The sequence below is a fragment of the Glycine soja genome, chromosome 19, assembly GCF_004193775.1.
Source record: "Glycine soja cultivar W05 chromosome 19, ASM419377v2, whole genome shotgun sequence".
Taxonomy (NCBI): domain Eukaryota; kingdom Viridiplantae; phylum Streptophyta; class Magnoliopsida; order Fabales; family Fabaceae; genus Glycine; species Glycine soja.
The window spans coordinates 41,443,208-41,468,257 of NC_041020.1; the positions used below are offsets into that span (position 1 = coordinate 41,443,208).

Here is a 25,050-nt window from a genome sequence, read left to right on the forward strand (position 1 = left end):
CCTATCCAAGTCCCTACACAAATCACAAAAGTTCATGCACTTCTTAACATAAATGAATATCATACGAGAATTCGAGAATTCAAGGATTAATTTGTCATCTTCGTCGCTGGCTTAATTCCAAATATCACCTATATAATTTGCTTCCTGCTTTGTAAATTTGTAGGAACACAAATTATTGTTGTCCCGGCACAAATGACATTGCTAAACTAACACCGTTATCAACAACTACCGACCACTAGCATCAGCGCTACTGTCACAATTAATCTTCCTTGAACAGAGGATGCAGAGATAAGGGATTGGTTGTTATTAAGAGAGATTAAGGGTGTTAACTGTTAAGGCAATGGAAACAAAATTAAAAGAAAATATAGGTTGATATTTTAATTTTTTTTTTAGTGTATATACAATCCTATTCAAATTGATCAACACTTGTGTCTCTTAATTAAATAATTAAGAATTTAAATATTAATATTTGATATAGAATAAATCATGTTAAAAAAAATATTTATTTTATGTGTGCGCTCATGATTTTGGTGTGAATATTTCATATAACAATACTATTATAAAAAAAATCATACTTGAACTAATAAAATTAAGATGAATAATAAAATTCTTTCTCCAATTATTTAACAAATTTTTATTGGTGGAAAAAGAACAAGAGCACAATTATATCAGGAGCACTATTTTCCTCGGCATCCTGATAAAACAAATGAATGATATATCACGATAACTGAGATCATACAAACAAATATAAGTCCTTGTGATATGACGTGCAGCTTAATTTCTTAAAAAGATTTAGAAGATGATTTGATGCGTTGATTATGAAGACGAATGGGTGCTTAATTATAATGGACGGGGAAATGAAAATTCAATGCATTTCTGTTCTGGGAAGTTTAGTACTACTGAGAATTAAGAAAGACAACCATTATAAATTTGTGATAGATACATAGAATCCATCCTTACTTGGTGCTATAGTCCTTTTCATGCGATTTCATTTTCGAAGCCAATTGGCATAATACTCTCTACATAGAAGCCAATTGGCCAAACGCCATTTTCGAGCGTGACCATAAAATAAATTATTTCAGGATATCATTATAATAAAATTAGCAATTAATGTATAAAATTATCATGCTATGTGCATGCAAACTTGGGAAAAAAATATCAATATATACAAATACGAACGAATAAAATAATATAGTTAAACTATGTCTGTTGTAAACATTGGTACCTCTGGTGCCACTTCTCTTTATATTTATATATACAAAGTATTTGCTGATTAAAAAAATGATATAGTTAGTCTTTTTTTTTTTCTGAATATAATCAGTCATTTTGTATATAGTGTTTATATGATTCATGTTCTAAGAAACATGAGTAGATTGTTGCTTGATGTAAATATTACATAAACCTCTATTATATATAAATCTATTTTTATATTGTAAATTTGATTTTTCATACAATTCACTAAATAAAGACCACTTAAGTATTTTATTTAACCACATAGTGAGATTACTCTTCTTTAACTTTGGTTAGTTCAGAATGAAGGAAGTATAACACACTTATATTTAAGAAAGTACTGTGATATAAAACAACAGAATAAAATTAAATTAGAGTGAGATAAATATTATTTGTTGATTGAATTAATTTATTTTCATAATTTTCTCCTTAATGTTAAAAGACTTCATCTCTCTCTCTCTCTATTACCAAAAAAGAAGCCTTGATCTCTTTAATGAATGAGTTTGATACTCACACATCATGCCAACAAGCTACTCAAGAATAAAATATTAATTATTTTAAAAGTCTTTCTTAAAAAAATACAGTTTCACTATTATTTAATAATAATGATATTTTATTTAAAACAAGTCAAATGATATCTTTATTCTCATTTTTATTTAAATATAAAATACCTGTATAATTGATGAAAAACTTTCTAGTTGCCTAGCTAGTTGGCTAAAAGTTGAAGAAAGATTATGAAAATCTTACTATTATTTTAATTGTAGTGATGGGAAAGTGGAACACCTGTACACAAAACACAACCTAATTTAAATTGAAATGTGCTATGCTTTAGCCGTTGAATGGAAGTGAAGAATCATAATTAAAACTACTTCTTATCCCGTTTGTTGTGCTATCCAACCACATTTTTCACCGATATGTCTATAAGATATAAAATTAATGTCAATCAAGTAAGCAAGAAAATGAACCCGAGGAAAATAAAACCAATAAGCAACTAGAAGGTTCGCAGGTCTATTAGAACGAGTGGCTAATGACCAACTTTCTTAATCATAATCACATCATGATTCATGTCAAACTTCGATATAATTATTAAATTTTATATGGTTCTGATACCATATTAAATTTTATAGTGCAACAAAGACATATGAAACATCCCTTTAAAAATTGGTTTATAAGGGTATGATCTACTGAGTTATATAATCACTTATGTTCATGAATTATCCGATGTGAGACTATTCTTAACAATAATCTCTCTTTGTGGGGTGTCCGATCAAGCAAGAAATTAATAGAGAATTATACTGGTTTGAAGCATATTTGGATGTTCGTTTAAAATGTGATTAACAATTTTAAGATAAATCTAATCAGTCAATAAATTTCATTTTGCAAAAGGAAGGAACGTCCCAATTTCATTTTATCCCAAAAGTCCATTTGTAACAATAAAACAAACATACACTCAGGTACTAATTATTTAAAATAAAAAATGTACAATATATTTTTACAGGGTAAAAACTATTTTGATACCTGAACTTATAAAATATTGATGCAATAGTTCTTAAAATTAAAAAAAGTTTCAAATAAATCTTTGAAATTTCTAATAATTGATCTAAATTTCTAGATTTAATCACTTATTGTGATGTTAATTCTTAAAGTCACACGAATTTTTTGAATTTTAAATTAAATAAATTGACAATGACACTTTTAAGAACTTTTTTTAATAAATTTTCTTAATTTCAAAGAATAATATGACAACATAATACACATTCACACCAAAACCACCTTTTACTTTTTTTTTTTTATCACTTAAAAGAAAGTAACACAAGACAAGATCGAGTGGCGTAGGTTTTTGTTCTTTCTAACAGTCTAGTCTTATATGATACATCAAACATGTCATTCTGAAAATAAAGGAAATAATATAAATAGAGCGAGCAAACAGCCAAAACCTTGTGGCTATTCTGATAAGCTGGCACAATTAGACTGGTTGGATTGTTGTTCTCTGCATGACCTATCAGTATCACAATGGTAGAGCCAATATAGGTCACACCTTGAAAAGGAGAAAAAAATAAATACTTATATAAAGAGGGATTTTAATAAAAAATTTAAATGAATTGAATATGAGGATAATAAAGTTCTCAAGACTTAAAAATATTTCATTTTGGCCTCTAAAGTTACATTTTTAAGCTCTATAGTTATAATAATTTTTTCTTTTAATTCTTATAGTTTAAAATATTCCATTTAACCTCTTAAGTTATATTTTTTTAATCCTTTTGATGCATGTTGTCCAAAGTCACCTAACATCAATACATCTAGATCCTATAAAACTCTACAAAATAGGAACAAGCAATGTATAACTGCTAAATTTTTTTTTGGCGATTTTAACCACCGTAAATAAAAAAAAAGTCTCTTTTTCCTCCTTCTTTCCCTCGTCACCAAGAATTTTCTTTTTCTTTTATTTTCTTCCAAATTCCATGCCACACATTTGGGTCATTTCACATGCCCCTCTATCATCTTCTCCCCGTCATAACTTCTTGATGCTCCTATATGACGTGCTATGAAGATTGTGGCATCCTTCAATGACTCAAACCTTTGCATGGGAGCATTAATTGTTGGTGTGTCATTCGTGGTGGGAGGCGTTGTGGTTGCTCCGATAGACAATGTTGTTGCTGTAGTGCGGGAAACACTTTAAGCATGGTTGTCGCTAGGCTCATCTCAACGTCCTTCAAATTAAGAAAAAGAAAAAGAAACTATAAAACTTGAAGAATTTGGATGTAATGACATTAGACAAATTCAGACAGTTAGGATTAAAAGAATTAAAAAATTATAATTATAAGAATTAAAATAAGATATTTTATATTTTATAAGGACTAAAAAAATTATTTCAATTATAACTTCTAAAAAGAGCAAAATAAAATATATTGAAAATTTGTAAGATAATAATAATAATAATAATAAAACACATAGGCTGGAGGGTGAGTAACTGAGTATCAAGTTTATAAAGATGGAGTCTTGGTTACAACATTCAAAGTAGGACTTGACGTGCCTCCTGTTGATATGCTTGGAGCAATCATTTAGGATGCGAGTACTTCAGTTTAATTTGCTCGTCTTAATTTTCCACTATATCAACAGATGGTGTATTCCAATTTTCAATAAAAAATAATTTGAAAAAATAGATTCTATATTCATTATGTAAAATAGTTTTATATTATTGTATAATTACTAATTATCATGTATGTGTGATAAATTTATTATTTTTTTAAACTTTACAGTACAAAAGTTATTATACTTGAATTTTCTTGTATCTTCAAAAAGATTTAATTGCTCTAAAATGAATTTTTTTAAGAAACTCTAAAATGAATCTAAATAAAACAAAATCCATAATTTTTAACAATATGCATATGACACCTGCTGTTAATTTTCTTATCCACATGTTAAATTTATCATCTACAATTAAAATTACTTACTTATTCAAAAATTATTCTTTAACTCTGGGTTGTGAGGGATATCCCATATTTATAAAAGAAAAAATAGTTATTTATTTTATCCTCTTATTTTAGTAGAGCCGTACACCACCCATTTAAATTAATTTAGAAAAAACATTTAAAGTATGAAAAAATAGGTTATATATTAATAGTGTAAATTTTATATGATAAATTTATTGACGTTAACCATAATTATTATTTTAAAATTCATATCTATTATAATTTGTTATTAGATGATAGTATAAACAATTTTATATATAATATTAGTGTCGGAAATTCCTTTTTCATTTAAGGGGATTAAAAAGAAGGGTTGTTTTCTTGTTTTGCTAAAATTTTTAAAATTAAAATTGGATTAGTAAATAGTTTTTTGGGTCAATCATTCCATTAGACGATAAATGATTATAAACGATGGAGATACGCAATCTAAATAATGAAAAATAAAATATTTTAGTTGGAGGGTTGGAAATTAGAAGAGATAGTGGGTTGCTTCCACGTCTATTGGGCAATTAGGAATCCATGTCTTCCAGTTCACACATGATAAATAAATTGCCGCCCTTCCCCTCGCCTCACGCGTTCCCCAAACCCTCCCACACTTCCATAAACGGAAGATCACTACTTCCCCTTAAAAACAACACCTTTTTAACCTCCTCTCATTCATTCATTCTCTTCATTTCTCAACTCCTAACTTCATTACTTACCAGCAAACACAAATAGCAATAACCCCCCCAAAACCACTTTTTGAGAAGAAAAAAAAAAAAAAGAAGCTACTGTACACACTCCTTTCCTTCTCTGCCATTAATGCCTTTTTTTCCCCCCCCCCTCTCTGGGCCCCACCTTCCTCTCTTCCTCATCCTCACTCTCATTTGTGTGTCACAGCCCCCACCTCCTTTAAGCCTGAGTCGAGCATGAATGAATGAATGTTTTTTGTTCCTTCCTACCCAACGCGATGAGCAAGAGCGCAACAACACCAAAGGACTCAGGCGACAGCACCGTGACCCACTTGGATTTTCTCAAGAAATTCAAACGCTTTAACCCTCTCGAGTCTTCCTTGGGAGTACTAGCCTTCTTCTTCGTCGCTTCTCTCTTCATTGCCTGCTTCTTCTACTTGGATTACAAGGGCTTCCGCTCTAGAGGCACCACTATCATTGACTTGGATTTTTCATCATCATCATCTTCTTCTTCTTCTGTTTCTGTTTCTGTTTCTTCTGCCCCAGTTCAGTTTCTGAGCCAAGACGGTGATAAATGTGATATCTTTGATGGGAATTGGGTTTGGGATGAGACCTATCCCCTTTACCATTCCGTAAACTGTTCTTTCTTGGATCAAGGTTTTCGCTGCTCCGAGAATGGCAGGCCTGATACTTTCTACACCAAGTGGCGATGGCAACCCAAAGATTGCAACTTGCCCAGGTTCTAACCAGCCCCATCTTTTATATTTTTCTGATTTGTTCCTTTTTCGAGTTTAATTTTAGATTTTGGGTTGGTTGGTATAAGACAGTGCTGAATAAATAAGGACAAAAGAGTAAAACTTGATTTTGGTTTGGTTGGTGTTGTTTCTCTGAACACAAAATGATTTTGGAATTTTGTCCCGTAGTTGATTGCTTATGGATCACCTCCGATCATGCGCTTCCGTGTATTTTGTACCATGCCCCGAATTTGTTTTATTTTGTTGAACTATGTTCTTTTTGTTTAAATTTGGTTTTGATGGAATGTGTTTTTTTTTTTTTCACTTTACTTCGTGTGAATTGGCATGAAGGAAGTGCTTGTTCCTTTTGTGTTTAACTTTACTTCATATGAATTGGTATGAAGGAAGTGTCTGTTCTTTTTGTGTTTAACTTTACTTAATATGAATTGGTATGAAGTTTTTGTTCTTTTTTTGTTTAACTTTACTTCGAGTGAATTGGTATGAAGCAAGTGCTTGTTCTTTTTTTTTTTTTTTTTCTCTTTGCTTTTTTGGATTGTTGAAAATGGAAAAAAAAAAGTGTTAGTGTGAAGTGAGCGGGTGAGTTTTTTCAGGGTTTATATATGAATAAGAGCGTTTCTGTTCTAGTTCTTTTTATTGGCGATGATTCCTAATGTCATTGTCAACTGTTGCTAGTTTCATTTGTCATTATCTGTCTATCCATAAACTCTGGCGTATTGCACAAGTTCAACAACTACTTTGTGTCTGTTTTGCTTTTTCCAAAGGAAGAAAAAAAAATCATTTTTGATTTTGGGGTAAGCTGTTATGGTCTTTCCTGCTCTTTATTGTGTTTTTTTTTTTTTTTTAATTCTTCTTTGGTGCATGCAATCATCTGCTATTGACTTACATCTCGAGTAGCATTGCTTGGGCATACAATGCTATGTTATGTTCTTTTAGCTCGGTTGTTGGAATGAAATATAATGAGTGACTGTACTCTTGCAACAGATTTGATGCAAGGAATATGTTGGAAAAGCTACGGGACAAGCGACTAGTGTTTGTTGGTGATTCGATTGGAAGGAATCAATGGGAATCACTCCTTTGTATGCTCTCTTCGGCAATTGCAAATAAGGCTAGGGTCTACGAGGTTAATGGGAACCCAATTACAAAGCATACAGGCTTCTTGGCATTTAAGTTTGAAGATTTCAACTGTACCATTGAATACTACAGATCACCATATCTTGTAGTGCAGGGACGGCCTCCTTCTGGTGCACCTGATGGGGTAAGAATGACTTTGAGAGTGGATCATATGGACTGGATTTCTCATAAGTGGAGAGATGCTGATGTGCTGATTCTCAATGCTGGACATTGGTGGAATTATGAGAAGACTGTCAAAACGTAAGGATTTTTTTTTTATCTGTTATTCCGTTGTTATTCTTAACAATTCAATCTTTGAATGGCACCTTGTTTTGGCGTTTTAACAAGGACATGTCAAAGAAGGCACTAATCATATGATGTTGATACAGTTTATTGCAAAAAAAAAAAGATAGGTTTTTTGGTGCATATTTGGATTAGCTTATTTGTGGGAAACTATTGCATTGTTTTTGGCAGCTTTTGGAGAGAGCTAAAAATGAAATGATTATTTTGCTGAAAAATAATTTGCCAAACATGGTCGGAATTTCTTGAGGTAGATTGATATTCTTTCCTCTTACCATAGAATACTGCAAAGGATGGACACTTCTATTAGCAAGAAGCAGGAATGAATTTATATAAAAGCTGTGATATATGTGTTTAGCTTAGGTATTACTAGCAAGTACCAATTATTCTCATTGCAGTAGAAGCTTATGTAAAGGGATTAGGATCTCTTCTGATTCACTTCTCTTGAAGTTCAATATACCAAAGTTGATTATTTATGCTCTGTTTATCTCCATGATATAGAAATCTTGGGCATAGCCTAAATTACTATGTTAATAGTTTGCGGCAATATTTTTTACTCTTCATGTGATTAAACCATCAATATTGAAGTAATTATATATGACTTTGATCTTTGGCTCATTTTATTACTTAGGGGTTGTTACTTCCAAATAGGGGAGGAAGTGAAGATGAATATGACTACAGAAGACGCATTCAGAAAATCAATAGAGACAGTAGTTGATTGGATTACCAATGAAGTAAACATAAACAAAACTTACGTCGTTTTCCGAACTTATGCTCCTGTCCATTTCAGGTTTGCCTAAACTTTGAAACTGACTTACCTGCCCTTGTATCTTTATTTGCTCAAAATTTGTTTGCCCATAATTTTCTAATCGTGAACTCAGTTACAGTGCTCTTTCTCCAATAAATTTATTAGGGTTGATAAAATGACATTGATGTAAACTTAACTAAATTTATACGATCACTCGGCTTATTGCAGGATTTTCCTTTCACTACACGTTTTGGCAAACATTTTTTTATTTTTAGAATGTATTATTTTTAGGTGTGGCATAATTTTTAAGACTCAAAAGACACAAACTTACTGCCTCTTAAAGAGCCGTCCTTTTAACAGATGCATATAGTATACTGACTTACCACATTAACTGCACAGTAGGTGGCATTAATGACTTCAGTTTTCCAACTCTTCATCTTCTAATAATGCTAATGTTAGCTGGGCATCTATCCATTGAATGCTAGGGAAAACTAAATTTTAAACACATCATAAATTTGTCTACATTATTTATGTGTTGGTTATTCTTTTTCGGGTATATTGGTGCTTATCCATATTTTGTGTGGCCTGGGTCTTGTATAGCTGATCTGGTCTTGTCCTCGCTGTTAATTTCTGAATGGTTTCTTTTTTGGACAAACTGCCAATACCTTTTTAACAACAATTTCTATATCTGCAATGACTAAATGACTCCTAAAATGTGGAAGATGAGTGAGTCGTTAACACAATCATTGAATGTAGCAGGGGTGGTGACTGGAATACTGGTGGTGGTTGTCACTTGGAAACATTACCCGATTTAGGCTCCTTGCCAGCAGTATCTGACATCCATTTCAGAACTGTCGTTGATGTATTGTCAGAACGCACGAATAAATCAAAAGTTTTGAATCTGGACTTGCTTAATGTCACCCAAATGTCAATACGCAGGAGAGACGGCCATGCATCTATTTACTATATCGGACCAGACAGCACAGCCTCTATGCAGCGGCAAGACTGTAGCCATTGGTGCCTACCTGGTGTGCCTGATTCATGGAACGAGATTCTTTATGCACTTCTTCTCAAGCGGGAGGATATTTTTGAACGGAGACAGAATACAACAAAAATTTCTCAAGTTCCACCATAATTGGTCTATACAGTTTGCAGAGAATGTTCTAAGTTATACAAGTCCTTTCCCAACCCTTGCTGAATGAGGTGAAGTTGCAAGTTGAATTTGACATCTTTCTGGTCAGTCTCTAGTTGATGATCCATCTAACTATTTGTTAGTTTGCTTAATGTTTACAGAATTTTATTCTTAGCAATCAAAGAAGTTAAGCTGTTTTAATTTCCTACAAAATGATTGCTTGACCATTTTTGTAGTGGTCTGCCATTGTAGGTGAACATATCTAGATGGGAACTTAATTTTTGAAGGTGAGTTTCAGTGATATCTTGTACAAAAAAGAAAAAAATAACCACCGAAATTCGAACTTGATTGATCAGAAGGCATACATCATCTTTTGTTGTAAATTTCATATGATGGTCGGAGTCCATGATGCAGCTGTTTGTTGTAAATTGTATGTAAAAAGAGATTGTTTTTTTGTTTTTGGTTAATTGTATTTTTATTTATATAGACAAATACCCTGGAGTAATTGATATGGATGATACTTGTTGGAGATACAGAAGATTATCGTGGCTCAGTCATCGATTCATACATGCAATCTGGATCAAGTTTCGAGATTTATTTGTATTTTCAAGTTCCTTAGAATAATACTAATGAATCATATACGTTATATTGTTGCTTTTCTTGAAATTGCCATTCTGCACTTTGCGTGAACCATACTTGGCAATGCCTTTGACTAATCGCGTTTGAGCTTAACAATTGGGGTTGAATGCCATTCATATCAACTGAGGTTTTTCGAGTTTTTTTTTGATAAAGTTTGCATTTTAAATTAATAAACAGATTCATTTTTTTTAAAGACACTTAACAACAGATTATTAAATTTGATTTGGATTACTTGGATCCTTAACATTGGTACTAGATTATTAGTGTTCCTAGAAAGAAAAACCATTTTATTTTTATAATATCATCACGCAAACAGATCCGAAAATATTAATTTTTCAAAGTATCAAAAAATATATATTCAGGCAAACGAGACATTTGAAATATTTTACCTTTTCCCTATTTTTTGATGCATCATCTTTTCCCCTTTCTGAAGTTAAAATCACGCACCTGATATCTCAACATGTAGACAGAATCATGTAAGTTTGAACCCATGTTAGTTACCATAAAAAGGGGATTATAAACACATGTATATCATAAAAAGAGACAAGGACAAACCTATCCCAATTCATTCTTGTTCACCCCTAATTGAGAGAGATTAATCCCGTACCAGAGAAACCCTAACAAAAATTAAATGTGTTAATTATCAGAATAAAAATATTTGTATTTTTTAATACTTATTATACTCCTTTTTTATAATCTTTCTACTTCAATAATTTGACATTTTATAGAAAATATAAAGAAGTATTGGACAAATATCATGCCTTTCATGAACTCCAATCTATGTGATCATCCCAAACATACAAAAAACTTACCAAGATGACTTTGACCACATTACTTGCATGTAATTAGCAATACATTGATAAATTCAACCGGAACAACATTTTATTGCCTTATTAATCTTTTAAATATTTTATAGAGTATTAAAATAATTTTAATATCTTAAAAAATAGGTTTTTATTATTATTTAATAACTAGAAATTAAGATCTGTAAGAAGATAATATTATAAGAGAATGTAAAATTATTCTTAAAATTTAGAAAGGTAATAAATTTCTTTTCAAGTGAAATACTGTAACAAGAGTCCAAGTACATTAACTTGGTGGAATTTTAAGCAAAATATGTAATGAGCCACATGGTATGTGTTTACAAATATAATATAAGATAAGATTAAATTTAATTTAAGAAAAAACTACTAAAAATATTAAATTTCAAATTAAAACATTTGGTCTCGTGAGCCTAGAAATGAAGGTAACATGTTTTTTTTGGAGGCAAATAAGATTATTTCATTTATAACTTCAGAATACACACACAGAGAAATACAATCAAATATCTAAATGCCAACATGAAATTTTGATGCTCTTGCTAACTTATGAACAATAAAATTGGTATGTCATCGCGTAAAACTCAACCAGGAGTTTGAATAGACATTAAGAGAATTATTACATAACGAAAGGATATTAGAGATGCCAAAAACTTTTAAGAGAAGTTTGTCCACTACAATTTTGCAATCCAGCTAAAAAATAACACTTTGAAAGCCAAGAGATTACACCCAATGAAGAGCTTTAAGTAATCCCCACGCTTCAGCTGTCGTTGGATCAGTACACCCTTGCTGCAAAACCGTTTGTGCTTTGAGAAAATTACCTCTGTCAGTTAGAGCTATGTTTATTAGCTAGCTTTGGATTGTAATGCAATTAATGGAGGTGTAGAACACTATTAATAGACACTACACTACTACTACTATTATTATTTTTAGCAGTTACCACCAACCGATTTCTCTATTAAAAGTATTATATTTAGAAATAGATAAGTTGGCAGTGAATGAGGGTGATGATTGGTGAAATTAACTTGAAGGCAACTTATTAATACACTGAATGAGGGTGATGATTGGTGAAATTAACTTGAAGGCAACTTATTGATACACATAACGTATTGATAAAAAAAATATACATCAAAATGTATAAAATACCTAAATCCTAACTAAATTCCTATTAACAAAGTAATTTTTTTTACAGACTACTAACAAATTATTTTATGCCATGCTCATAATTAAAGATGAATTTGTCTATAGTGAAAAATAAGCACAAGAGTTAAAGAAACGGCCCTGAATATGTGTGAGCCCAATTATAAAAATAAATAGTAAAAAATCACGTTGAACGGGTCAATGAAGTTGGCGTCAGAAATAGCAGTCTCTCTCGCAAACACTCACCAGTGAATTCGCGGTTACACGTTAGGTTAGTGAGTGGCTGTCGTCCCCAAACCCCCCCACTACCTTAAACGTTCCGATCACATCCCCTCAAAACAAAACCATATCCTTTTAAACCTTCATTCATTGTCTTTCTTAAATATTTTGTTCCTTGGAACGTACGAGATGAGCAAGAGCGTAACAGCAACAAAGGACTCAGGCGACAACACCGCGACCCACTTGAATTTTTTCGAGAAATTTAAACGCTTTAACCCTCTCGAGTCTTCCTTGGGAGTACTAGCCTTCTTCTTCGTCGCTTCTCTCTTCATTGCCAGCTTCTTCTACTTGGATTACAAAGGCTTCCGCTCCAGGGGCACTGCCACTGTCCTTCACTTGGATTTCTCATCACCATCTTCTTCTGCCCCAGTTCAGTTTCTGAGCCAAGACGGTGATAAATGTGATGTCTTTGATGGGAAATGGGTTTGGGATGAGACTTACCCCCTTTACCATTCCGCAAATTGTTCCTTCCCGGATCAAGGTTTTCGCTGCTCCCAGAATGGCAGGCCTGACACTTTCTACACCAAATGGAGGTGGCAACCCAAAGATTGCAACTTGCCCAGGTTCTAACCCACCCCACCTTTTCCATTTTTCTCATTTCTTCTTTTTTCTAGTTTAATTTCACTTTTTGGGTTGGTTGGTGCTGAAAAAAATGAACACTAAAAGGTTTTCTTTCGTTGGCTATCCATGTTCGTTTTGTTTTTGGGTTGGTTGGTATAATAATTATAATAAGACAGAAAAATGAGGACAAAAAAGTAAACCTTGATTTTGGTTTGGTTCGTGTTTTTTCTCTGAACACAAAATGATTTTGGAATTTTGTACCGTAGTTGATTGCTTATGGGATCGCCACCGTTCATGCGCTTCCGTGTATTTTGTACATGCCCCGAATGTGTTTTGTTTTGATGAACTATCCTTTTTGTTTAACTTTGATTAACTGTGTTTGTTCTTTTTTGTTAACTTTACTTTGTGTGAATTGGAATGAAGGAAGTGGTTAAGCCTTTTGTGTTTAACTTAACTCGTATGAACATTTTTTTTTTTGTTTAACTTTGCTTCGTAAGAATTGGTGTGAAGGAAGTGTTTGTTCGGGAACGAAAGTATCTCTTTTTCTTTTAAGAATTTTTCTAGTTCTATTTTTCTTTCGCTAGTTAGTCCACCTTTTAGTGATTGTAGTAATTCTGGTTTAATAGTCGTTATAATGTCTCTTTCATATTGAGGAATTTGAAAAAAAAAATGGTTCTGGTGTAAAGTAAACTTGGCGTGCGAGTTTTTTCAGCGATTATAAGCGGAGAGAGTTTATGTTATTGGTTTGTTACTGGTGATGATACCATAATTGTCATTGTCAACTATTGCTAGTTTCATTTGTCATTACCGACCTATCCATAATCTCTGGCGTATTGATCAAGTTCAATAACTATGTGCCTGTTTTTCTTTTTCAAAAAATAAAATTATTTTTGATTTGGGGGGTGAGCTTTTATGGTGTTTCCTGCGCTTAATTGGACAGCTTGTTCCATTTTTGTTTTGATTCTTCTTCAGTGCCTGTAATTATCTGCTGTTGACTTACATCTTGGAAAGGAAATATAATGTGGGAGTGTACTCTTGTAACAGATTTGATGCAAGGAAGATGTTGGAAAAGCTGCGGGACAAGCGACTAGTTTTTGTTGGAGATTCGATTGGTAGGAACCAATGGGAATCACTCATTTGTATGCTCTCTTCGGCAATTGCAAATAAGGCTAGGGTCTACGAGGTTAATGGGAGCCAAATTACAAGGCACATGGGCTTCTTGGCATTTAAGTTTGAAGATTTCAACTGTACCATTGAATACTACAGATCACGATTTCTTGTAGTGCAGGGACGACCTCCTTTTGGAGCACCTGATGGGGTAAGAATGACTTTGAGAGTGGATCATATGGACTGGATTTCTAATAAGTGGAGAGATGCAGATGTGCTGGTTCTCAATGCTGGACATTGGTGGAACTTTCAGAAGACTGTCAGAATGTAAGGACTTTTTTTTTTATCTGTTTTTCTGTTTTTATTCTTAACATTTCAATCTTTGAGTGTCACCTTGTTTTGGCATTTTAGCAATGATGGGAAAGAAGGCACTAATCATGTGATACTGATACAGTTTGTGCATAAAAAAAAAGGTTTTTTAGTGCATATTTGGATTAGCTTATCTGTGGGAAACAATTGCATTGTTTTTGGAAGCTTTTGGGGAGATCTTAAAAATGAAAGTTTTGTTTTCCAGAAAAAAAAAGGTATTTGCCAAATATAGTGAGAATTTCTTTTGGTAGATCGATATTCTTTCCTCTTACAATAGAACACTGCAAAAGATGGACCCTTTTATTAGCTGGAAGAAGGAATGAATTTATATTAACACAGTGATATACTAGTGTAGTTAGATATTACTAGCAACTATTTTCAATGCAGTAAAAGCTTATATAAAGGGACTGGGATCTCTTCTGGTTCAAATGTTTTGCAGTAAGGTTGAATATACAAAAGCTTGGGCATAGCCTAAATTACATTGTTAATAGTTTCTAACAATATATTTTACTCTTTATGTGGTTTTGCTATCATTATTGAATTTATAATTATATGTGATTTTAATTATTGGTTCGTTTCATTACTTAGGGGTTGTTACTTCCAAATAGGGGAGGAAGTGAAGATGAATATGACAATAGAAGACGCATTCAGAAAATCAATAGAGACTGTAGTTGATTGGATTGCCAATAAAGTAGACATGAACAAAACTTATGTCCTTTTTCGAACTTATTCCCCTGTCCATTTCAGGTTTGCTTAACTTTCAAACCGACTAACCTAGACTTGTATCTTTATTCGCATAAATTTTTTTGTCTATAATTTTCTAATGGTGAACTCAGTTATGCCGCCTCCTACAATAAATTTATTAGGGTTGATAAAACGACATTTGTGTAAACTTAAACTAAATCTATACTGTCACTTGAATTTGTACAAGTTTTTCCTTTCACTACACCTTTTGGCAAGCATTTTTTATTTCTAGATTGTATTTATTTTTGAGGCGTAGCATAAATTTTAAGACACAAAGACAGAATACTTGCCGCCTCTTAAGGACCTTCCATTTAACAGATGCATATTCTTTACTGACTTATCACATTAACTGCTTTACTGCATTACTGCATTACTGCATTACTGCATTGTAGGTGGAATTGATGGCTTCAGGTTTCCAACTCTTCCTCTTCTAATAATTCTAATGTTAGCTGTCATCTTATCCATTGAATGCTAGGGAAAACTAAATTTTAAACAAATCATAAATCTACATACGTTATTTGTGCATTATTCTTTCTCATTTATATTGCTGCTTGTGCATATTTTTTGTGGCTTGTTTCATGTCTAGCTTACCTAGTGGAATAAAGTTTTGTTGTTGTTGTGGTATTAATTTCTGTATGGTTCTTTTTTGAGCAAACTGTCAAAACCTTTTTAGCAACTCCTTCTATAGCTGCAATGAGTCAATGACTAACATGTGGAAGAAGATATGAATGAGTCATGAACACATTTGGTGGATGTAACAGGGGTGGTAACTGGAATACTGGTGGTGGTTGTCACTTGGAAACATTACCTGATTTAGGCTCCTTGCCACCAGTATCTGACATCCATTTCAGAAATGTCGTTGATATCTTGTCAGAACGCATGAATAAATCAGAAGTTTTGAATCTGGACTTGCTTAATGTCACGCAAATGTCAATACATAGAAGAGATGGCCATCCATCTATTTACTATCTTGGACCAGGCAGGACATCCTCTATGTGGCGGCAAGACTGTAGTCATTGGTGCCTACCTGGCGTTCCTGATTCATGGAACGAAATTCTTTATGCACTTCTTCTCAAGCGGGAGGATTTTTTCGAACGGAGACAGCATACAACAAAAGTTTCTCAAGTTCCACTATAATTGGTCAATATACAGTTTGCAGAGAATGTTATAAGTTATACAAATCTGTGACAAATCTTGCTGAATGAGGTGAAGCTGCAAGTTGAATGAGGAGAATAGAAAATTACATGACTTTTAGTCTCGTGAAAAGAAGAAAAGGGAGACCAAAAAAGATGGAGGAAATCATCAAGGGAGATTTTAGGCTAAATAATATATCTGAAACTTTGGTATTAAACTATATGAAATGACATTGTATGATCCATGAAATCGATCTCACCTAATGGGATAAGACTTTGTTGTTGTATCTGGTCAGTCTCACTAGTTGATGCATCTAATTCTTTGTTAGTTTTCTTTATGTTATAGGATTTTATTCTTAGCAACCAAAGAAATTAAGTTGTCTTAATTTCCTAAGAAATGATTGTTTGACCTTTGTAGAATTGTAGTGGCCTGCCGTTGTAGGTGAACATATCTAGATGGGAACTTAGTTTTGGATGGTGAGTTTCAGGGATATCTTGTACAAAAAAGAAAAAAATAACCAGAGATCCAAACTTGATTAGTTAGTCTCAGAAGGAATACAACATTTTTTTTTTGTTGTTGTAAATTTCAAATGATGATCGGAGTCCATGATGTTGCTGTAGATTGTATATAAAGAGATTTTTTCTATTGATTATTTTTATTTATATATACAAATGCCTAATACCTTGGAGTCATTGACTTAAAAAAAAGAAGAAACCTTGGAGTTATTCATATGCATTATATTTCTTGGAGATCTTATATACTAGTGATATTGATATGACGAAAATAGTATACTAGTAAATTGTTTAACTTAAACGGTTATACAGAAGGTTATTACGGCTCAATTATCAATTCATACAAGCAATCTGGTTCAAGTTTCAAGTTTCAAGGTTTTTTTATTTTTTTTATTTTTTATGTATGTTCAATTTCCTTTGCATAATACTTACAAACAATATACGTTAGTCTATAACTTTTCTTGAAATTGGCATTCTGCACTTTGCGTGAACTATACTCGGCAATGCCTTTGGTTACTCGCGTTTGAGCCTGACAACTGGGCTTGCATGCCATTTCAATTGCGGTGTTTTTAAAACCATACTTAAAAAGGGATTATACTCTATGATACTGAAAACTAGTTGAGTTTTTGTTAATGCAACTTTTGAAAACTCAGGTGAGTTTTGTTGTGAATAATGATTTTTTCAATTTGATTTGGATTAGTTGGATCGTTAACACCGATACAGAATATTGATGTTCCTAGAAAGAAAAAAACTAATTTTTATTTTATAATATCACGCAACCATTATTCTTTCAAAATTTCCAAAAATATATCCAGGCAAACGAGGCATTTTAATATTTTATCTTTTCCCTATTTTTGATGATTATCTTTTTCCCTTCGGAAGTTTTAAAATCACGCAATTGATCTCTTACTCAACATGTAGACAGATTACAGAATCATGTAAGCTTGAACCCATGTTATGTACCCTAAAAAGAGGATTAAAAATTATGAAGAATCATACCGCAAAACTAGATTTTTTTTATTTAAAAAAGAAATCACACTTTAGAAATTAAAGACAAAGTATTTTGAGTTAGTTAAGGCATAATTGTGGTTTTCTTTTATCAGTAAACAAATGTTAATTTATTAATTTTGTTAGAAATATCAATTAAAAAATTCGAATCCACAATTTTTTTTTCAACCATTGGCTAACATTATATCTCGAAGGCATAGTTGTGGTACACTATATGGCATTCATTTGTATTACAATTACAAACTTAGTAAGCCTTTTTGATGATGTAATCTTGAAAACCCAACGGTGGTATGTATGTATTTGGATAACTATCTGCAAAATTGATTTTGTAAAATGCAATTTTTGTTAAAATTTATTTTTAAGCAATATAATTTATATTTAGAGATTTTTATTTTAAAAGTTATAAGTATATGTTACTTACGGTTTGATTTTGAGAATTTTTTACACTGATTTTTGTTGGAAATGTGCAACTTTAGATGTAGAAGTTAGTTCCAAACGTGCACTTAAAATTAATTCAAAATTCAAATCAACAACAATAACAAAATCTTATCTCATTAGGTGTTGCATAGATCACATGACATGAGTAAAAAATTCTAAAAAATAGAATCAAACATGCAATTTTATTTCGTAAAGTCACCTTAATAACTAGTTTTTCAACATGATTCTAGATGATCCATACACATACTGACTTTACATACAGAGCCTTATGATGGAAAGTTGAACACCAAAGCTCAATGTTCAATTTCTAATCGTCAAATGGGTATTGCTCGTACCTGATTGCACAATCATAGAGCACCGAACGAGCCCCGATCCGTGGTGTCTGGCATGTGCTAAACAAGGCCGCTTTAGCAGCACCAAGACATGTTTTGCAATCAGAGGATGTCAGATTAAGGTTACAAGTAGCATGCCCATAGGCATAGGCATTAGGATAGGGTGAAATGTTGTGGTAGTCATAATTCTTCTGTGCTGGTGTTTCCTTCTCTAAGTCCCCAAAAACATAGCTTAGACTAATAGCAAAAGGGTCCCCAGAAGTGTACACCCCATTGTTGCAGAGAACATTGATGATGCTGGTGTTGGGGATACACTCAGCAACACTCCATAGGCAAAACAAACAAATCGCAATTGTTGCATATTTTGTTGGATTAATGCCCATCTTCCTTTGATTGAATTCTAGCACACGATGTGTTTTGTTATCTTAACAGGCGTTTACTATTATTATGTCAGGTAAGGTCCATTGATTTTTTGGTTTATCTGCTGGCTGCTGCTACTACATCTATGTTAATGTCTAATATTCAATGCTAAGCTTTTGTCCGTACGTGTTACATGATGATATTATTTAATATCCCACCAAAAAGAACAAGGTACGTAGTATTATTTGTTTATTGTAAGTCACGTCTATTGATTTCATTTTATTTTCTTAACCATCCTTCGGCATTCTCACCAAGTCTTGTTGCTTGACATTGAAAATTCAAGAAGATAGTTTGGATGAGAAAAGAAAATTAAAATAAGAAAGAAAATAACGAAATAATGATTTTCTTTTTATATTATTTAAATGAAGATAAAAAAGAAGGAAAGAAAAATAATATATCAAGATAATTTAACCCATTACAACATTATAGAATATAAATAAAATGATTTTTTTTTGTATCATATTACAGGCTTTGCACACTCCCTTCTTTTTCATAAATTCAAGAACGAATATTAAGTAAAATATGTGGAGTTCACGAACTTTTATTCCTTCCCTCAATCTAATCAGCTATATATAGTGCTACCAAACAAGGTGAAATAACTTGATTCTTTGTGCGCATGCACTACCAAATTTAGTGTTGGAGAAAATTTCAGGCGCTGCTGCTTGATAACGTCATTTAGAACCAGACAGCTTAAAATTTGATCAAACTTAATATCAAATCATTTGGAATGTTAAAATTCTAAGGAATTTCAACTCTATCTATCTATCTATATATATATATATATATATATATATATATATATATATATATATATATATATATATACTCTAAATTTAATTTACATGTATGCTAAAAGCTAGGCTATATCACTTTATGGAATTAATAAAACTACTTGTATGCTTTATTATTTAATTAAAAAATTAAGTTCCCTTAAAATAATGAACGGAAGCTGATTGACTCAAATGAATTTGTGATATGACAGGGTGTAGCGGAGGTTACAAGTGGAGAAGTGCTGTGCATTGTTGCCGGCCATTTAAACTTTGTTATTTTGTGTTGATGAACGGATTCGTGACGTATCATTCAACCTCAATTTGCTTGTTTGTTCAATATGATACAAGGTTAATTCTACAGAACCCCGTCCATTCATTTTGCTAATTAATTTTTTTAGATATTTTTTTTGAAAACTGTGTAAACATAACATTGTGTGAGTGATGGCATAAGCATGATGAAATATATATATATATATATATATATATATATATATATATATATATATATATATATATATATATAGAGAGAGAGAGAGAGAGAGAGAGAGAGAGAGAGAGAGAGAGAGAATAGACTATAATATTCCTTGTTTCTTTTTTAAAAAAAGATAGAGTATATATATAATATTATATTCTTACAAAATAATATGAATTAAAGTATAAATGAGTTATAAAGTATTATAGAAATGTCATTAAATCGACATTGATGTACTCCTAAAAAAATTTGATCAATTAATTTTTCTAATTTATTTTTTGGTTTTTATTGATCCAAGATGAATTTATTTTTTAATTTAAAACATGAATAATTTTCTTGTAATTTTAGGGGATATTTGATAAGGAAGAAAATTTTTAATTTCCTGCAAATCTTGAAAGGAGAAATTTAATTTCTCATGTTTGATACCTAATTTTAAAAACAAAAATAAATAATATTTCTGAAAAAGAAAGTTTTCTGGAAAAGTTGCGTCTAGGTTCAGTTTACCGGTTATGACACTTCAGTAATGTTTTCATTTTCATTAATACAAACACAGTTAAATACCTAATTGCATCTGACCTCAATTACTATACTTTGGATGATACACTCAAATTCATATTTCTAATTAAAAATGTGTTTTTTTTTTTGGTACCAAGAAAACACATATTTCTAACTCATGACCCAAAATTGGGAAGTGGTTTTTACATAATATCATTGTATACAAAGATGGGTTCTACGAAGACAATGAAGTTGTGGTGGTGCGAAAACCAGCAATGTCTTCGAGCTCCTCCACCTCTTTCACCAATTCCTCTACCTTCCCTATCACTTCCATGAGCAAGAACACGAAGCTAGCAATTGCTAGCACTTGGCAATCCTCAAGTTCCACCATTTTAGATGTGGAAATTATCAAGCTTAAATCTTCTCTTGCATTTTTCAACTGGCCCGAAATGTTGCCCTTTGCATCACATTTCCTCATTTGCTTCATGCTTTCTCCAAGTTCTCGTAGAATAAACACAACCTTTGACTCAACTGCTTCGCATGTTTCTAAATGGACCCATTTTGACCGTCTCAAAGAGGCCATGGGCTGACAAAAAAGATTTATTGAACCCAAACAAGTGAGCCCATCAAATCTTATTTTGTCGTTTTGCAAGTTTATAAGATACACTTACTTATGGACCTAAAAAAAAAAGAATAAAAGAGAGAAAAATATAGACCTACCTCTTTTGATGCTTCAAGGCAACGTCCCGCTGCAAGAATAAATGCAGCCAGTTCTCGAAGAACTTCACCAATCTTTAAGTACCTTCCCCAAGGGTAGGAAAATCCGAATTTTCCATGCCAGGGTTCCCATTTTGCAAAATTTGCCTGAAAAACAAATTAAAACTTGATCCTACACTTAATACAGTAGTATATAGTTTTTCATTAAATTTTAAGAAAAATATCTAATTGAAGATCAACGTACCAATGATTCGTCCTTTGACTTGGAGTTCAACACTGACTTGCAAACGTTGAAGCTAGCACGAGGTTGGTTTTCCTTTCCACTAACGATTTTGGTACATTCCCCAAAACAAACTACAACGAAGGAGGATAAATAAATTTCTCTTTGGCTTGGCTATATTGAATCCCATCCACACGTATTTAATTTGACTCTATATATGGATCGATTTGTACTGAAGACTTACATCATTTACTGGTCTAGTTGTTGAATTATAACGATTTATTATCATGCATGATTGTTTATGCTAAATTTTATAAAAATGGAATAGTAAAAAATATAATTAAAAGCTACTTATTTTTTGATATTTTAAATGTATACGTAATATTGATCTTGATATATATATATAAATGAAGTATAAAATATATTTATATTAATAAAAATATTATAAATATTTTTATATTTCAACAGTGATTTTAGTATACTGATATTAAATAAAAAATATTAAATGGGGGGTCAAAATACTTATGCAAGGCAAGTATTTGGCCTCTCTTGGTTTTTGTGTATACATATTGAAATAATAATAATATTGAGATTTTTTTTTCTGTATAAGATGTATTCTGTGAAAAACCTTTTTGCTAAAAGATAAAATAATTTAAAAAATCTCTCTCCACGGGACCCGTCTTATGATACAGGAGTCACATCTTGATTTGTGATACATTACGTACATTTTTGTGGCTAATATTTTATAAATATTTTTTTAAAAAAAAAAATTGAAGGTATTAGTAAAAATACAATTATTGGAATGAAATAAAAAAAAATACGTTATTTCATTCATGCTCGTATATGCCATTGCCATATACCTTGAATTGTGTTGGCAAGGTCCAGGAATCTTGAGACCGTGGAATCATGAAGTTCATCGCTAGCCCACAAAGGGAAGACAAACAAAGTCACACAAACGCACACAATGAAGCCCATTAGTATATTCAAGAGACGCTCCCTGGCTAAGTCCCACACTTTCACATCCCCACGTACGCCAGAAACCACAACTAGATTGAATGTGAGCATGAATATCATCACCCCATAATCGTATCTTTTCTTTATGCTTGGAACCAGTCGAAGATATGTAGCAACTGATCCTGAAATTAATACACATATGCCACACCAATTAACGGCTTATTAAAGATATAATTACATATATATAGGTTAACGCATAATGTTAAAACACCAATCAAATTAACTAGTTAGTACTGATTAATAAGTTATTTTGAGTTTGAGTCTTCCGAATAAAAAAAATCATGATTAAGAGATAAGATTTTAATAAAAATGGTCAATCAGATTTTTTAGAAGAAATTAATCATCAATAAAATTGATGAATGCTTAAAAAAAAAAACTTACCAAATATAATACAAGAACATTAATTGTAAGAAATATTAAATGAGTTGTCAACCCAACCAAAAGCTTACCAAATATAAATACTGAAGCACCAATAATAATTGAGTTGCCAAGCCTGCCAATCCCAATGCTTTGGGCAAAAACTGCTGCTAAGCAACCTAGTCCACCTCCTATAATAGTTCCTAGTCCACGATTGAAGCCCTTTCCAATTGTGGCTCCTGAAGTGTTTGATTAAATTAATATATATATCATATTAATTTTTTTTATAAGAGTTAATTGAATTGAATTTTGCTGAAAGTACGTACCTGCAGAGAATTCAAACATGACTACAACAGTCATGATAGCCCACATTGCATTTTCTCCAACTTGCTTAAAGAGAGGATTCAAGAGGTACAGGAGTGAAACCAAAACCAAGGAGATTCCCACTTTGATGCAGTGGATTATCTTCCTCATATCATGGCCACCACTTTGCATCTGCTTGTGTCTAGGATTGGAAGTAATGGAGACACAGTGGACCTCATTTTTCCCAAGATGGGAAATGATGGGGGGAAGATGAAATTGGAATGTTTTATTCTCTTTTGAACGAGCAATATTCTCTTCTTCATTTGTAATGGCTAGTACGTGAGTTGATTCCATTTTTGTCTTTACTCTCTCAATTCCTTTCCCTTTTTCCTTCGTAGGAATTTTATAACTCATTCTCTTGTGAAAACTCAATTTTGACAGATATCCAATTTATACTATGGCATATAAGTGGAGACTGATGGTGATGGGTGATCAAATTCTAAAGGATCCAAGAAATGTTGTGACAACATTTATTAATTTTCCTAAATTTATTAAATGATACTATAGATTCCTTTTATTCTGGACCTATTCAAATCTAGATTTAGATTCACACTAAAGAAAAAAGGTAATACATTAATTCAATACGTCAAATACTTGGTGGGAAATGTTTGTTATTTTTGTCTTTGGTGAATGACACTGATAATCTTTTTGACAATTTTTTTTTAACTCAATACCATTACTATCATTAAGTTTTAATAGTAAATCATTTTTTGAACTTACATCAGGTATCTTATAACCGTAGAAATCAAGGATTCATTTTCAAATGCATTTCTCACGTCTTAACATGTAAGAATCATTATCATGGTTTATAGAAAAATAATATGAATAGAGATATCGAGCATACTTTTTAACTTCTATACTCTTAACTTCTTTCAAACACTAACTTAAATGTCCGTGTCTCTATATACATCATCAAAGTTTGACTCGTGAAGACCCAAAGAGATTCTATTCAAATATTTCCCCCCTTTAAACTGGTATTGAATACCTTTAAATCTTGCTCTTCTTTTTGTCATGAATTTCATATAAATTTCATCTAATACTAAGAAGTATGTTAAGAAAATGTATCATTATTCCTCTTGAATTGTGAAGTACCAAATTAGTGGACGTCCAACCCCGAATTCTAGACATGACTATTAGAGAATAAAATGAAGAAAGTACCACCGATATCATTTATGCACATTATCCTCATTTGGAAGCAGTAGGACATTTTAGTGGAACACGTATATAAGCAAACATGAGTTAGTGTACCTTATGAGGAGAATGGTCCTCTATCTAAAACAAATAAAATTACCTTTAAATTCACTTTTCTGTTTCTTTAAATAAAATATACTAATACTTTAAAAGATTAATAAAAAACGATACCATTACAAAGAAAGATAGTTTTAACGCTGAGATATGTTTTTCAATCAGATGAACATAAATAGAAGAAATCATCCAAACACGCCCCTTATCTTTTTTATTGAGCAGAATTCCGTAGAAGGGATATACTTATCTGATGGCCTAATTGGATAGCTAGCTAAAAATGTAGACCTAAAATGAACCCCCCCCCCCCCCCCCCCCCCCCCAAGGCATGCAAGCTAATAGATGTTGCTCATAGAAAGACCACGACCCGACACTACAATGCTCACAACTTTTTTCTGAAAATTTCTGATTGTTTTGTGAGCTTAGTGGTTCAGCCAGATATTTGTCTTTTTTTTTTTTCCTTTCTAAACAGCCAGATATTTG

The 25,050-nt window shown here is 32.0% G+C and overlaps 4 protein-coding genes across 5 annotated transcripts; 2 read left to right on the forward strand and 2 right to left on the reverse strand.

Moving 5' to 3' along the window:
* Positions 1–5,198: 5,198 nt before the first annotated feature.
* On the forward strand, positions 5,199–10,082 carry LOC114400176 (protein trichome birefringence-like 10). 2 transcript variants are annotated; one of them, XR_003663906.1, is made up of 5 exons: positions 5,199–6,110; positions 7,108–7,497; positions 8,168–8,326; positions 9,044–9,520; positions 9,669–10,082. XR_003663906.1 is itself a non-coding variant. In XM_028362494.1 (4 exons), exons 1-4 carry the CDS (start codon positions 5,617–5,619, stop codon positions 9,417–9,419), a joined length of 1,419 nt encoding a protein of 472 aa, XP_028218295.1. In that variant the 5' UTR covers positions 5,199–5,616; the 3' UTR covers positions 9,420–10,082. The 2 variants fall into 2 exon arrangements, 1 of the variants encoding a protein (XP_028218295.1); XM_028362494.1 differs by having other exon boundaries at positions 9,044–10,082.
* A 2,126-nt stretch (positions 10,083–12,208) lies between these two features.
* Positions 12,209–16,784, forward strand: LOC114400177 (protein trichome birefringence-like 10). Its single transcript, XM_028362495.1, has 4 exons — positions 12,209–12,855; positions 13,898–14,287; positions 14,918–15,076; positions 15,835–16,784. The coding sequence occupies exons 1-4, from the start codon at positions 12,422–12,424 to the stop codon at positions 16,208–16,210; spliced, it is 1,359 nt and encodes a 452-aa protein (XP_028218296.1). The 5' UTR covers positions 12,209–12,421; the 3' UTR covers positions 16,211–16,784.
* Positions 16,785–18,472: 1,688 nt separating this feature from the next.
* On the reverse strand, positions 18,473–18,880 carry LOC114398840 (antifungal protein ginkbilobin-like protein). The gene has a single exon (XM_028360961.1). It carries the CDS (start codon positions 18,878–18,880, stop codon positions 18,473–18,475), a length of 408 nt encoding a protein of 135 aa, XP_028216762.1.
* A 2,009-nt stretch (positions 18,881–20,889) lies between these two features.
* Positions 20,890–23,619, reverse strand: LOC114398841 (aluminum-activated malate transporter 14-like). Its single transcript, XM_028360962.1, has 6 exons — positions 23,289–23,619; positions 23,055–23,201; positions 22,452–22,727; positions 21,616–21,725; positions 21,375–21,518; positions 20,890–21,240 (listed from the first exon to the last, which is right to left on the reverse strand). Exons 1-6 carry the CDS (start codon positions 23,617–23,619, stop codon positions 20,890–20,892), a joined length of 1,359 nt encoding a protein of 452 aa, XP_028216763.1.
* Positions 23,620–25,050: the final 1,431 nt, after the last annotated feature.